The sequence below is a fragment of the Mobula hypostoma genome, chromosome 6 (genome assembly GCF_963921235.1).
Source record: "Mobula hypostoma chromosome 6, sMobHyp1.1, whole genome shotgun sequence".
Taxonomy (NCBI): Eukaryota; Metazoa; Chordata; class Chondrichthyes; order Myliobatiformes; family Myliobatidae; genus Mobula; species Mobula hypostoma.
Window position 1 is genome coordinate 127,771,021 of NC_086102.1, and position 15,291 is coordinate 127,786,311.

Genomic DNA, 15,291 nt, shown 5'->3' on the forward strand with positions numbered 1-15,291 from the left:
GGTGTTTTCTGCTCTAATTATAGTAGACGTTAGGGCAGCCCAGTCCAGGCATTGTGGATAATACACTGGTTGAGGACCATCAGTTGTCTATGCAGCATCATCTGAGATTACCTTCCTCTGCAGGATCCCTGAGAGCCCCTGCAGTGCTCTTCCTGTAGGAATATTTCGATGACCAGCTATCCCCCAAAGCTGATGAGATAACAGAGCAGATTGTGCAGCGGTCAATCGAACGGCCATTACTCCAAGCATTGTCATGAGGTTCACCATTGGAGTAAGTCTTCCCTGCTCCTTGCTTACTGATCACACCCTTCCATTTCTCTCCCTTTAAATGAAGTCACCTGGAGGGTCAAACTCCCTCTGGAGAGAGCCCAGGATTTTTCCAAGATCAAAGGAGATAATCCTTGAGGAAGCATGTTTCCTTTCTCCTGTAACCACTCCTGTTGTAAATACCGGCCAATTCTCACTGAGTGAGCAAAAGAACCAGGTACAGGAGCGGGCCACATGTCTCCCAAAACTTGCTCCATTATTCCATATCATGCTTATCTAATCTCAGCCCCAACTCTACAAGAACATCCCCATCTTGGCCTTGAATAAATTCAAAGACTCTGCCTCCACATCTCTCTGAGAAAGCAAATTCTGATGATTCATGAGCCACAGAAATTCTTCCTCATCTCAATTTTAAGTGGGTGATCCATTAGATTGAAACCATGCCTCACCACCCAAGTAAAATTACCACTCATTCATCTAAATATCAGAGAGATTGGCTCATAAGACAAACTTCTCAAGTGAAAATCATACTAAGGAAACCTTTGAACTACCTCCAGCTTTAGTAGGTGTTCCCTAAACTAAGGAATGCAAAACCCAGCAATATTCCTAGTAACACAAGAGGCTGCAGATGTTGTAATCTGCAGCAAAAAAACAAACTGCTTGAGAAGCTCAACAGGTCAGGCAGCAAGGTTCTGAACACCTGTGGCATAACCTCCCAAATTTTATGAATTGTATATTTAAATACCTGTTTGTCTTAAAAATAGCCAAACATTTTGAACCTCAGACATCACTGAGTGCCAAACACTAACTTTCTTCTTTAAATCTTTAACAATAAACACCAAATTATCACAATTCCAAGTTACTCTAATGCAAGAACAATCCAAGGCCTCACAATAAAGGTCAGTATCCATTTGCCTTCCTAATTGCTTGTTCTATCAACATGTAAACTTTAGATGTTTCATAAACAAGGACACCAAAATATCACTACACAGCAGTACTTGGTAGCATTTCTCCTCTTCAACAAGACACGGCGTAGTAGCAAAGCGGTTAGTGTAACACTGCTACAGCGCCAGAGACCCAGGTTCAATCCCGGTGCTGTCTATAAGGAGTTTGTACATTCTCCCCCATTCCAAAGACATACGGGTTAGCGAATTGTCACATGGGTGTAATTGGGCAAGCAGGCCCGCTGGTACGTAAGGGTCTGTTACTGTGCTGTATCTCTAAATAAAAAAACTAAACAAGTACACCCATCATCCAACTGTTTAGAAAAGCTGATGGTTTGGCATTTGGTTCCCTGCACACCGACTTCCAGCATCCAACCTGGAGAATCTTATGTTAGTGTGTAAAACTTAAAAATATATTAGAAGTGTGTTATGGTATTAATAGAACAATGGTTCAATAGTCCCAAAAATCAGCCAGCTCAAGACTATCAAAGTCCTGAACGTGCAGGATTATCAGAGTTTTATTCTATTCTGGTCAGAGGTTCATAGGAAAGTACAGTGTGGAAATGAACCCTCGAGCCTACCACTCCCATGCTGATCTACACTAATCCCAGTGGCAGTGGGAGTGTGGTGTAGTAGTGTTGTTCGAAATGTGCATGAAAGGCATTGAGCTCATCTGGGAGTGAAGCATCATGGCCAATTATGCCGTTAGGTATCGCTCTATAGGAAGCAATGGCAGGCAAACCCTGTCACAGCTGTCGTGCCTCGAAATTCAGTGGAATAGGCTTTTCACTCTCATGATGGCCTTCCATAGATTGTACCTAGTCTCCTTGTAGGGCTCTGGATCATCAACCTTGAATGTCACAGATATAGCCCTCATCAGACTGTGAATTGCCAGCCAGGCATTCTGGTTTGGGAAATTTGGTATGTTCTCAAAGACACATACGCTTCCATGCAGGTTTTGATGAAGTTGGTGATGGCTGTGGTGTATTCATTCAGATCCAAAGATGAATCCCTGAATATGGTCCAGTCAACTGATTCAAAGCAGTCCTGTAAATGCTCCTTCACTTCTCTTGACCGTACCTCCAAGGTCCTCAGCACTGGTGCTGAGGTCTTCAGTCTCTGCCGACATACTGGGAGTAGGAGTACAGCCAAGTGATCATACTTGCCAAAGTGCAGGTACGGCTTGACAGTAAGCTATCTTGATGGAGACATAACAGAGATTGAATGTGTTAATTCCTCTAGTTTCACAAGTGACATGCTGATGGTAGTTTGTCAGAGACTTCTTCAAGCTGGACTTGTTGAAGATCCCACAATGATTGGAAAGCATCAGGGCATGCTGTCTTGTGACTATTGATCACAGTGCTCAGTTCCTGTAGAACCAGCTTGATTAGTTGTCCAGGGGTGGAATGTACGTGGCAAGCAGGATGATGGCAGAGAACTCCTTTGGCAGATAGAACGGATGGCACACGACCACCAGATGCTCCTGGTCGGGGGAACTGAGACAGAACCACCACATTTGTGCACCGTGATGCGTTAATCATGAAGCAAATGCCCCTGTCTCTGCCTTTACTGATGCTGCCATCCAGATCACTCAGTGAAGGAAAAGGCAATGAACTGAATGCCTTCTATGCACGCTTTGAAAGGGAGAACACAACCACAGCTGTGAAGATCCCTGCTGCACCTGATGACCCTAACCGGAAGACCACAGTCTGTGTGGATTGGTGATAGCATATCCTCTTCGCTGACAATCAATACTGGCGCACCTCAGGGTGTGTGCTTAGCCCACTGCTCTACTCTCTGTATACACATGACTGTGTGGTTAGGCATAGCTCAAACACCATCTACAAATTTGCTGATGATTCAACCATTGTTGGTAGAATCTCAGGTGGTGATGAGAGGGCGTACAGCAGTGAGATGTGCCAATCATCTGGCACTCAACATCAGTAAGACGAAAGAGCTGATTGTGGACTTCAGGAAGGGTAAGACGAAGGAACACATACCAATCCTCATGGAGGGATCAGAGTGGAGAGAGTGAGCAGCTTCAAGTTCCTGCGTGTCAAGATCTCTGAGGATCTAACCTGGTCCCAACACATTGATGTAGTCATAAAGAAGGCAAGACAGCGGCTATACTTCATTAGGAGTTTGAAGCGATTTGGCATGTCAACAAATACACTCAAAAACTTCTATAGTTGTACCATGGAGAGCACTCTGACAGGCTGCATCACTGTCTGGTATGGAGGGGCTACTGCACAGGACCGAAAGAAGCTGCAGAAGGTTGTAAATCTAGTCAGCTCCATCTTGAGTACTAGCCTACAAAGTACCCAGGACATCTTTAGGGAGCGGTGTCTCAGAAAGGCAGCGTCCATTATTAAGGACCTCTGGCACCCAGGACATGCCCTTTTCTCACTGTTACCATCAGGTAGGAGATACAGAAGCCTGAAGGCGCACACTCAGTGATTCAGGAACAGCTTCTTCCCCTCTGCCATCCGATTCCTAAATGGACTTTGAAACTTTGGACACTGCCTCACTTTTTAAAAAAATATACAGTATTTCTGTTTTTGCACATTTTAAAATAATCTATTCAATATATGTAATTGATTTACTTGTTTATTTATTATGTTTTATTTTATTTATTTTTTTTCTCTCTCTGCTAGATTATGTATTGCATTGAACTGCTGCTGCTAAGTTAACAAACTCCATGTCACATGCTGGTGACAATAATCCTGATCCTGATTCTGAAGGAGTGCTGTCTCCAATGTGCTAGGGGGTGAGTACATAGTGGTCCCTGATGTCCCTCTGGTACTGCAGCCTTGTTCTCAGGTCTTCAGTTTTAGTTTTCAGAGATTGTGTAACAGCCAGGAGGGAGGTGGGGAGTGGAGGCCTCAGGGCCTTGAGTTTCAGTTTTCACTTACAGTCCTCCCCGGCAGCCATATTTCCTGGGGCAATGGAGAGGTTCCCTGAGCTTCCAGCTGCTGCACTCACTCACCTGCGTGGCCGGGATTCCTGCGTCTGCTGGTTCAGAAGTTCACCAGTTCTTTTAAGCAGCTTGCAACGGAGTTGTTTACTGCAGTGTCTGTGGCTGCAGTAGTTGTAAAGGGATTATTTAATGATTCCAATGGGAGCTGCACACAAAATATACTCATGACATTGAACATTTTAGTTTTACTTCCTATTGCTACTCTGGCATGTTGGTCCGTGATGAGCCCTTCAGCTTTACCACTTCCATGCTGGTCCGCACTAATCCCAGTGGCAGTGGGAGTGTGGTGTAGTAGTGTTGTTCTAAATGTGCATGAAAGGCATTGAGCTCATCTGGGAGTGAAGCATCATGGCCAATTATGCCGTTAGGTATCGCTCTATAGGAAGCAATGGGCTGTTGTGTCTCGAAATTCAGATGGAAATGGCCTTTGGGTTGGAGGAGCAACCCATATTCTGTTTGACTAGCATAAATATCGATTTTTCCAACTTCCAGTCATTTCTCCTCCTTCCCCATTTCTGTTTTTCGATTCTCTGCTCTTACACCTTCTCTTCTCCTTACCTACTCATCACTTCCCTTTGGGCCCTTCCTCCTTCCCTTTCTTCCACGGTCCACTCTGCTCTTCCACCACATTCCATCTTCTTCAGCTCTTCTAGCTCTTCCACCTATCACTGCCAGCTTCTCACATCATCCCCCCGCCCCCACCTCCCCACTCACCTAGTCTCACATATCACCTGCCAGCTTCTCACATCATCCCCCGCCCCCACCTCCCCACTCACCTGGTCTCACATATCACCTGCCAGCTTCTCACATCATCCCCTCGCCCCCACCTCCCCACTCACCTAGTCTCACATATCACCTGCCAGCTTCTCACATCATCCCCTCGCCCCCACCTCCCCACTCACCTAGTCTTACATATCACCTGCCAGCTTATAATTCTTCCCTTCCCCCCACCTTCTTATTCTGACTTCTTCTCCCCTTCCTTACCAGTCCTGATGAAAGGTCTCAGCCTGAAACATCTACTGCTTTTTCTCCTCCATCTGATTCCTTATTTCCTTCAGCATTTTGTGCTTGGTACTCCAGATCTGCAGCATCTGCAGAATCTCATGTATTTATGAACATAATTAGATGATAGTTGAATTGCATATTATTTGGACAAGCCAAATAACTGACAGGGTGGAGATACGTCTATACCAAAAGAGGTGTAAGGTGCTCCTTCCCTCTGCTAGCCTGCAGGTCGCCCTTGGACAAGGTGTAACACCTGCTTTGCCCCCCCAGTCAGGGTCACGCAGGGCCATGGGAGCAGGTAGTGGTTGAGCAACTGATCCATATCACAAGTCCTGCCATCAGGCAGACAATTTCTGAAGAGTATTGATAATGGCTGGGGTCACCTGTCTTGTAAAGATACTGCTCAGAAAAAGGCAATGGCGAACCAGTTCTGTAGAAAAATTTAACAAGAACAACCGTGGTCAAAGACTGTAATCGCATGCATCAAACAACATGGCACGTGATGATGATGACGACAAGGCCTTTCAATCATGTAGAGTCCCTCAAAAGAATGAAAGCTTTGAATCACACCCAGACCTTCAATGTCCAAAATGACTACACAGCCATCCTCACCCTTTGAAGCGTAGATCACCAATCCCTCTCTGAATGATTCATTTCAGTTAACTTCATTGTGTGCGGTTCCACCTTTGGCTGGCTCCGTAATTACCTTGTCACTGGAGAATCCAAACGTTTCAGATTGATCCACCTCGACGTCCTTAGGTGAAAACTCATAAAGGGTATTTATTGAGGCATCTTTACTGGGAAATGTTTCTGTATCTTGCTATAGAGAAAAAAATATAGAAAGATAAGCCTTAGCAATATCATATATAATTCACATTAATCGTTGCCATCTTTGATATTGGTTATGCATTCAACATTCCAGGGACATTGTAATGGGGAAACAGATCTGCAGATTTGTAAGTGGGACGGATGATACTGATTACAAGTAAGCACGTTAACCAGTTATTTACAAACAGTGAAACACTCCACCAGGGATCTCATCTAAACCATCCTAGGTTACAAAAACTATGACACTAAACATTCAGTAACACTATGAACTGAACAGGAACTTTGTTAAGTCCCCCCAAGTTACATAACTATAAAACTAAACATTCAATGAACAGGTACTTAGCAAAGTGTGTGCACGGGCCCTCCCATCCGCAGCACACTTTCCCAATGGTTCTTCAGCGACCTCAGTCTGAAGTGAGCCCCTTGTGAAAGAGACAGAGTATTTTGCACGTGCTATTCTTATACCGAGCTGCAAGCTGGTGCCGTGACACAAAGGCCCAACATTGGGAAAGAACTGCTACATCCTTTGATGGGCCAATCAACAACTGGCACGGCAGAGCAGCTTTGCGCCGTAACAGGTCTTTGGCTTGAAGTTCCTCCTCAGCTAACATGCTGTGTTGAACCTGCTCTGCGTGACTTACCTGTACTGATTCATGGCAGTGTACTGGGATATTGCACTCAATGGCAGCCATAGTTCAAGTGCACACATACTCTTTGTACACTGGCTGGCATCAGGCTTCTAGTTCTCAAAAGACACCTATCTGCAAAGTTAGCTGTGATTGCTCTGTGGTGATGTTTGTCCAGGAGATGGACACCCTTGTCTGCACATTCACACCCCTTACCCCATAGTGTAGCACAGAAACAGGCCTTTTGGCCCATCTCATTCATGCTGACCTTTTTGGCTCATCTATACCAACCACATTGCCTGCACCCACATCCCTGTGATCAAGATGGAGGAGCAGTGCTCTTGTACAAGGGTGCCAAGGGAGGTCGCAGAGAGAAAGTAGTGGTCAGACGCAGAAATCACAGCTGGCAATGAGTTGGCAAGGGCATGGAAAGAGGGCATCAGTAATTCCAGTTTCTCAAAGTTTGCTATTCTGATCTTGCTAAATCCTGCTGACAAGTGCAGCTTTGCGACAGTCGCAAACCACTGTCAGACCTGAGGGCAATCACAAGGGCACTGGCACGCAGACCTAGCATGCCCAGTATAAACAGACCTCACTCCTGGCATGGAGGCCATGTCATCAGTGCCTTCACAACTCACAACACACTCGGCTATCAATACAGCAAACGCAGTCATTTACTGCGCTTGCATATGGACTTTTCCCTTTGCCTTGTAGGATCTGTTACCCAATAGCAGGCACTGCCCTTAGAGAGTACCTTCCGGAATGTTGTAACTGGGTTACTTGTCTGGACACACCCCTCTGCTGACTTCCCCTGTGGCTCCTCCCACAGAGTCCTGTATAAAGGTGTTTCGCCTTGCCCCTCCCCCTCAGTCCGGGGGCAGACACTCACTGTGGAGGTCGTATTGTACAACGAATAAAAGCCTTTCAGTATTTTACCCATCTTCAGTCTTTTGGAGTTATTGAAGGTGCGCTTCAATTTTACTCGCTGTACATTTTAAAGCATGAAACACACGCTGAGACCCGACAGGTTAGACCTCAATCCGCAAACGTCTGAAGCTGGAAACGTCTTCGAACTCTGGCTGGCCTGCTTCAAAGCGTATCTAGAGGAGATTAAAGCGACCGACCCTGTAGCGAAGTGCAGAGTTCTACTCTCCAGGGTCAGTCCACGGGTCTATTCGCTGATCAGAGACCAGCCGAACTACGACGGCGCAATGAACGCACTCAAAAGACAATACCTGTGGCCGATAAACAGCATCTATGCTCGGCACCGTTCAGCGACACGGCAACAACGCCCCGGGGAATCGAGTGCTGAGTTCGTCCAGGCCCTACGGACGCTCGTGCGATCCTGCAATTGCCAGGAGCTGACGGCAGAGCAGCATGCAGAACTCCTAGTGAGAGACGCCTTCGTCACGGGGACCAGGTCAGTGTACGTGTGCCAGCGGCTGCTGGGAAAAGCCGATCTTACCCTAAGTTCGATGATCGAGCTGGCTGATACGTTGGAGGCCGCTCTACATAACTCCGAGGCTCTCCAGGCACACGATCCCCAGATGGCCTCGTGGGCGCCGCAGACCCCGCAACCCGCTGACAAATCGACCTCGGCTGCCGCCAGTCGCAAGTCCCCGCAACCCGCTGGCGAATCGACCTTGGCTGCCGCCAGTTGCGAGTCTGCGAAGTGCTACTTCTGCGGACTGGAGAAGCACCCCCGGAAACGCTGCCCGGCCCGACAAGCTACCTGCTCCAGCTGCGGAAAGAAGGGCCACTTCGCCAAGGTCTGTAAGTCAAAACCGCGAGCGGGATCGAGCAGCGCTGTGTGCGAGATGTGGGTGTCACCATCTTCCCTGCACGTCGCCACCACGTGCGAGACATGGGGGCCGCCATCTTGCCTGCTGCCATCTTCCCTGCACGCCACCACCACGTGCGAGACATGGGGGTGGCCATCTTGGTTGGCGCCCCCTCCCACCGCCTACGACCAACAGGTGCTCACGGGGCACCCCACCGCGCCGGAACAAGACAGCGACTCAACCCTGGCCTCCGTGACCCTCGACCAAAGCGCTCCCCACCAGCTCGCAAGGTCAATGATGGACATCCTGGTGGAGGGACGCAGGACAAGCTGCCTGTTTGACACAGGCAGCACGGAGAGTTTTATCCACCCGGACACGGTGCAGCATTGTGGACTCATGATACGGCCGGTAAGTCAGAGGGTCACCATAACTTCAGGGTCACATACAACAGACATCCGGGGGGGTTGTGTAGCAACACTAGTGGTGCAGGGCACAGAATATCGGGACTTTACGTTACTGGTCTTGCCTCAACTGTGTGCCCCTGTGCTGTTGGGGCTCAACTTCCAGAGCCACCTGAAAAGCGTGACAATAAAGTATGATGGGCCCCTCCCACCAATTACTGTCGTAAATCCCCAGTTTTGTAGAGATATGTCACGTACCCCGCTACTGACCACACACACACACACCGACCCGCACATCCCACCCAACATCATGCCAACTGCTGCACGACTGACGCCACTTGCGGCCTCTCCACCCTCAGGATCCCTCCCCCACCGCTGTTCGCCAACCTGACCCCTGACTGTAAACCCGTGGCAACTAAAAGCAGGAGGTACAGTGCGGGGGACAGAGCTTTCATTAAGTCGGAGGTGCAGCGGCTGCTCAGGGAGGGGGTCATTGAGGCAAGCACAAGTCCTTGGAGGGCACAGGTGGTCGTTGTTCGGAACGGGGAGAAGAATAGGATGGTCGTGGACTATAGCCAGACCATCAATAGGTTCACGCAGCTCGACGCGTACCCTCTACCCCGCATCACGGATATGGTCAATCAGATAGCACAGTACAAGGTGTACTCGACCATAGACCTAAAATCCGCTTACCATCAGCTCCCCATCCGCCAGGAGGACCACCCTTACACCGCCTTCGAGGAGGACGGCAGGCAGAGGGCAATGGACCAGATGGTGGACTAGTGCCAACTGAAGGCCACGTTCCCATATCTGGATAACATCACCATCTGCGGTCACGACCGGCAGGATCACGACAACCTCCAAAAATTTCTCCAAGCGGCCAAAGCCTTCAATCTCACCTCTAGCAAGGACAAGTGTGTATTCAGGACCACCTGACTTGCTATTCTTGGGACTGTCATGGAGAATGGAGTCATTGGCCCTGACCCCGACCATATGCGCCCCCTGTTGGAACTCCCTCTTCCCAATACCCTCAGAGCCCTCAAAAGGTGCCTGGGCTTCTTTTCATATTACGCCCAATGGGTCTCTAACTACGCAGACAAGGCCCACCCCCTGGTCAAGTTCACTGCATTCCCCCTCTCTGCCGAGGCCCACGTGGCCTTCAGCCGCATAAAAGGGGACATTGCCAAAGCAGCAATGCATGCGGTGGATGAGGCCATTCCCTTCCAAGTGGAGAGTGACGCCTCCGACTTTGCGCTGGCTGCTACCCTCAACCAGGCAGGAAGACCAGTGGCGTTCTTCTCCCATACTCTTCAAGGCCCTGAACCTCGGCACTCCGCAGTGTAGAAAGAGGCCCAGGCCATAGTGGAAGCTATTAGGCACTAGAGGCACTATCTCACTGGCAAAAGGTTCACCCTGCTAACTGACCAGCACTCAGTCGCATTCATGTTTAATAACCAACAGTGGGGCAAAATCAAAAATGATAAAATTCTGAGGTGGAGAATCGAACTCTCCACCTACGACTATAACATCATGTACAGGCCTGGGAAGCTCAACGAGCCCTCCGATGCCCTATCCCGGGAAACGTGCACCAGCGCGCAGATCTACTGGCTATATGCCCTACATGCAGATCTTTGCCACCCAGAGGTCACCCGGCTTTTCCACTTGGTGAAAGCCCGGAACCTGCCTTACTCCCTTGAGGAGATCAGGATGATGACCAGGGACTGCCAAGTCTGCGCAGAGTGCAAACCGCACTTCTACCGACCCGAAAAGGCACCACTCATCAAGACCACCCGCCCCTTTGAGTGACTGAGTGTTGACTTTAAGGGCCCCCTTCCCTCCACCGACCGCAATGTGTACTTTCTTAACGTTATCGACGAGTACTCGCGGTTCCCCTTCGCCATCCCCTGCCCCGACACCACTACCACGTCAGTTATAAAAGCCCTGTGCAAGCTCTTCACTCTGTTCGGATACCCATGCTATATCCACAGTGACAGAGGGTCCTCGTTTATGAGTGACGAGCTGCGCCAATATCTACTGGCTAGGGGAATTGCAACTAGTAGGACCACGAGCTATAATCCCCGGGGGAATGGACAGGTAGAGAAGGAGAATGGCACAGTGTGGAAAGCCACACTCTTAGCCCTCAGGTCAAAGGGACTGCCGGTCTCCCGCTGGCAGGAGGTCCTTCCCGAGGCACTCCACTCCATCCGCTCCCTGTTATGCACAGCCACCAATGCCACCCCTCATGAGCGGCTCTTTTCATTTCCCAGAAAGTCAACCACTGGGACCACCCTACCATCTTGGCTGACGTCCCCGGGGCCAGTGCTGCTCCGGAAACATGCAAGGAGCAATAAATACTCCCCGATGGTCGAGAGGGTTCACTTACTTCATGCGAACCCCCAGTATGCCTACGTGGTTTTACCTGATGGGCGGGAGGACACGGTCTTCATCCGCGACCTGGCGCCCGCAGGAGCTCCGGGCCCCTACCCTGAACACTCCGTGATGACTATTGACCCCGTACCCACCAATGTATGTACCCACGAGACACCACGCACTCCAAACCCTACACAGTCACCACACGACACTCCCATACCGGGTGCGACGCACACGCACGAGGGATTACCGACGCCTAACGTGCTGGCACCTCAAGTCAGGCCGGAGCCAGCACAACCGCTGGTGCAATCACCACCAGTGCTACGTAGATCACAGCGACGGACTCGACCGTCTGATAGACTTAACCTGTAAATATACTTGTTTTAAATATTGTCAGTCACTTCACCCCGCGGGACTCTTTTTTTTAAAAAAAGGAGGGGGAATGTGGTAAACCATGTATATATGTTGTAACTGGGTTACCTGTCTGGACACACCCCTCTGCTGACTGCCCCTGTGGCTCCTCCCACAGAATCCTGTATAAAGGTGTTTCGCCTTGCCCCTTCCCCTCAGTCCGGGGGCAGACACTCACCATGGAGGTCGTATTGTACAGCGAATAAAAGCCTTTCAGTATTTTACCCAACTTCAGTCTTTTGGAGTTATTAAAGATGCGCTTCACAGCTTAAGAGGCCTAACTCAGGGGAGGAGGAAAAAAGGGATACCAAGACTTTGAGAGGGGCAGGCCGTGCCTCACAAGCCTGATTGAATTGCTTGTGGATATGACAAGGCACATTGACGAAGGCAAAGCAATGGATGTGGTGTATATGGACTTTAGTAAGGTGTTTGATAAGGCAGGCTCAATCAGAAAGTCGGGAGGCATGAGACCCCATTCTTTACATAGAAAGTGGTGGGTGTGTGGAACGGTGGCGGTAGAGGTAGATACCTTAGGGGTATTTAAGAAACTCTTAGATAGACACATGGATGATAGAAAATTGGAGAGTTATGTAGGAGGGAAGAATTTGATTGATCTTGGAGTAGGTTAAAAGGTCAGCACAGCATGGTGGGTTGAAGGGCCTATACTTGCTGTAGTATTCTATGTTCTAAGGTAACTATACCTGTTGGATCAGAGAATATTACAGATCTGGAAGACTTGGTTCCAACTAGCTCCTTTTATTTGCCACTAACCCATCACCCATGTTGAATGCACAATGAAATGTGTAAGCCCAGATATATTGTCGCAATGGCTGGATAGCCTGCTGCTGGCCCCTATAAAAACTCGCTATGTACATCAGCCACAAGGGGAGAGGAATTAAGGTGTACCTCTGTCCCACAAGCTTTCTGTTGTGCCTTCTATTTGAGGAGGAGAAGAGGTGATAAAAAGACTTGGACCCAGCTAAATTCTCTTACCTTGTTATTATGAAAACTGCTCTCCTGTTCCCTGAAAGCCACCTCCGACTCTACTGCTAAATCGCTCCACGTTTCTGGAAATAGTGTGTCTACCAGGTATATCTGTTTCTTTTTTGGCGGATCAACTAAAATATTAGTGCTGAATGGGATGAGATTTCTAGGTGAATCCTGCTTTTTTTTTGAATATTTCTGTAATTTAAAAGAAGTGTTTAGCATCTGTAGTATTCTTTTGTTAAGATCACTATTCTGATTCACCACCGAATAGCCATTTGCAGTGAATGAAGCAGGTAGGTGAGTTCTGGAGGGCACACATTACAACCATACAATCCAAAGTGCTGAAAGAAGCCAAAGTAAATGAAGTCAAAGTCAAAGTAATTTTATTATCAAAGTACGCATCACTGTTATGTTTTGAACTTCAAAATATTAAATTAATTCAAGGAAAGACAATGAGTCTGAAATGGGAGCCTAACTTCGGGATTACTTTAAGTGAAGCATGCTCGTATCACGTTGTAGCGTGATGACGTATGTAACTAATGTATTTATGCATATAACCTGTAATATGTTACCAAAATGACAAAGAATGCTTAATCAAACACTATATGTACAAGATTACTCAAATATTATTGAAATATTAAATACACAACAGCTACCATACACAATAGCAGCTTCAAATTCTTTTCCTTGCAGGCCTTGTCAGAAAAATAAAGAAATATAATGAATTTATGAGAAACTAGACATAAACAAAGACTGACAAATAACCAATGCGCAAAAGAAGACGGATCGTGCAAATGAAAATAAATAATACTGCGAGCATGAGCTGTAGAGTCCTGGGAGGGTGAGTCTGTAGATTGTGGAGTAAGTTCAGAGTTGGAGGGAGTGAAGTTATCCACACCAGTTCAGATGACTGGAAACTGATGGATTGTGAGCTAATGTTCCTGCACTTCCTTCATCATCTGAATAGTGAGAAGAAAACATGGGCTGGATGATAGCTGTCCTGGATGCTACCTCCTTGTGGCAGCATTCCTGTTAGTTGTGCTTAACAGTGGCCATTCAGCTCTTCATTCTCTTCTGTGCCTCTATTGAAGAGTGATCCAATTATCATCAATATCACACTCCTTTATTGAATTGTCCACAAATTTATCTATATACTTGGTCTCCTTTTAAATATCATTACTGCTTTTACCTTCTTTCTTTTTAAATCTTTTTATTGAATAAGTATACAAAAAGGTAAGCCATATAAACATTAATACAATGTTAAAATATAATAAAATTCCAGAAGGTATCAATACCAAAAAAAATACTACAAACAATGTAATTTAAACATAAGAAACCAAGATAACATAATAGTATACTAAATTTTATATATATCAATGGAAAAAAAGAAAAAAAACCCCCCAAAAAAAAACCCACCGTGCAACTAACTAAAAGCAAAGCAAAGCAATGGGCTAACTTGAAACCAAACAGAGTTAAACTTAAAATCACGTCCTCAATCCCGACCTCCATTAAAAACAGTGAAAAAAAAACAAGAAGGGTATATATTACATTAAATGAAAATATCGAATAAAAGGTCCCCAAATCTGTTCAAATTTAAATGAAGAATCATAAAGGTTACTTCTAATTTTCTCCAGATTCAAACATAAAATCGTCTGAGAGAGCCAAAAAAAGGTAGTTGGAGCATTAAGCTCTTTCCAATGTTGTAAAATACATCTTTTCGCCATTAAAGTAAAAAATGCAATCATTCTACGGGCTGAAGGGGAAAGATTACTAGAAATTTTAGGTAGTCCAAAGATAGCAGTGATAGGGTGAGGAGAGATATCTATATTTAATACCTTAGAAATAATATTAAAAATATCTCTCCAAAAAGTTTCCAAAGTAGGGCAAGACCAAAACATATGAGTTAAAGAGGCTATCTGCCCCGAACATCTATCACAAAAAGGATTAATATGCGAGTAAAAACGCGCTAACTTATCTTTGGACATATGTGCTCTATGAACCACTTTAAATTGAATTAGGGAATGTTTAGCACAAATAGAGGAAGTATTAACTAATTGTAAAATCTGCCCCCAATCATCCACAGAAATGGTAAGCCCCAATTCCTGTTCCACTGCTTTTACCTTCAGCACCATTTCAAAGGGTGCTTTCAGATCATTGCACCTGGCTCTAGTAAGATATTTCTCCCTATTTCACCTCAAATATTTTAATTAATTAGCATAAACAAGGAATTAGGAGTGCTAAAGGGGGCCATGAAATACCCTGAGTAAGAAAGCTTAAGGAGAATCCCAAGGCACTTGCACATATATAAGAAGCAAGGTGATAGCTAAGAAAAGTGTATGCCCCCTTGAGGCCAATAGTTACATCTTTAAAAGAGGGAATCTATGCGTAGAGTGAGAAGGAAGTGAACAAATTTCTAGAAGTGTACTTTTACAGAGATAGAAATGGGGGAATAGTGAGATTAGGGAGGAATATTTTGATACTCCAGGGAATGTTGATATTAAGGAGGCAGATCTGTTAGGTGTCTTCAAAAGCATTAAGGTCGATAACATGCCAGATGCTGATGGAATTTAGCCCAGTATGGCAAAGGAGGCAAGAGAAGAGATTGCTGAGTCCTTCATCCTCTTTTGACACAGGCAAGATCCCAGAAATCTGCAGAATACTAATGTTGTTCCTTTGTTCAGGAAGGGCAACAGC

At 46.6% G+C, this 15,291-nt stretch overlaps 1 protein-coding gene across 5 annotated transcripts in view; it reads right to left on the bottom strand.

The window, feature by feature from the left end:
- The window catches only part of LOC134348380 (uncharacterized), a 135,560-nt gene that overhangs the window by 93,780 nt on the left and 26,489 nt on the right, over positions 1-15,291 (bottom strand). For all 5 annotated transcript variants that reach the window (XM_063051658.1, XM_063051656.1, XM_063051657.1 and 2 more), the window contains one exon: positions 5,900-6,013. In XM_063051658.1, coding sequence (XP_062907728.1) covers positions 5,900-6,013 — 114 coding nt within the window. The remainder of the gene's footprint in view (positions 1-5,899; positions 6,014-15,291) is intronic.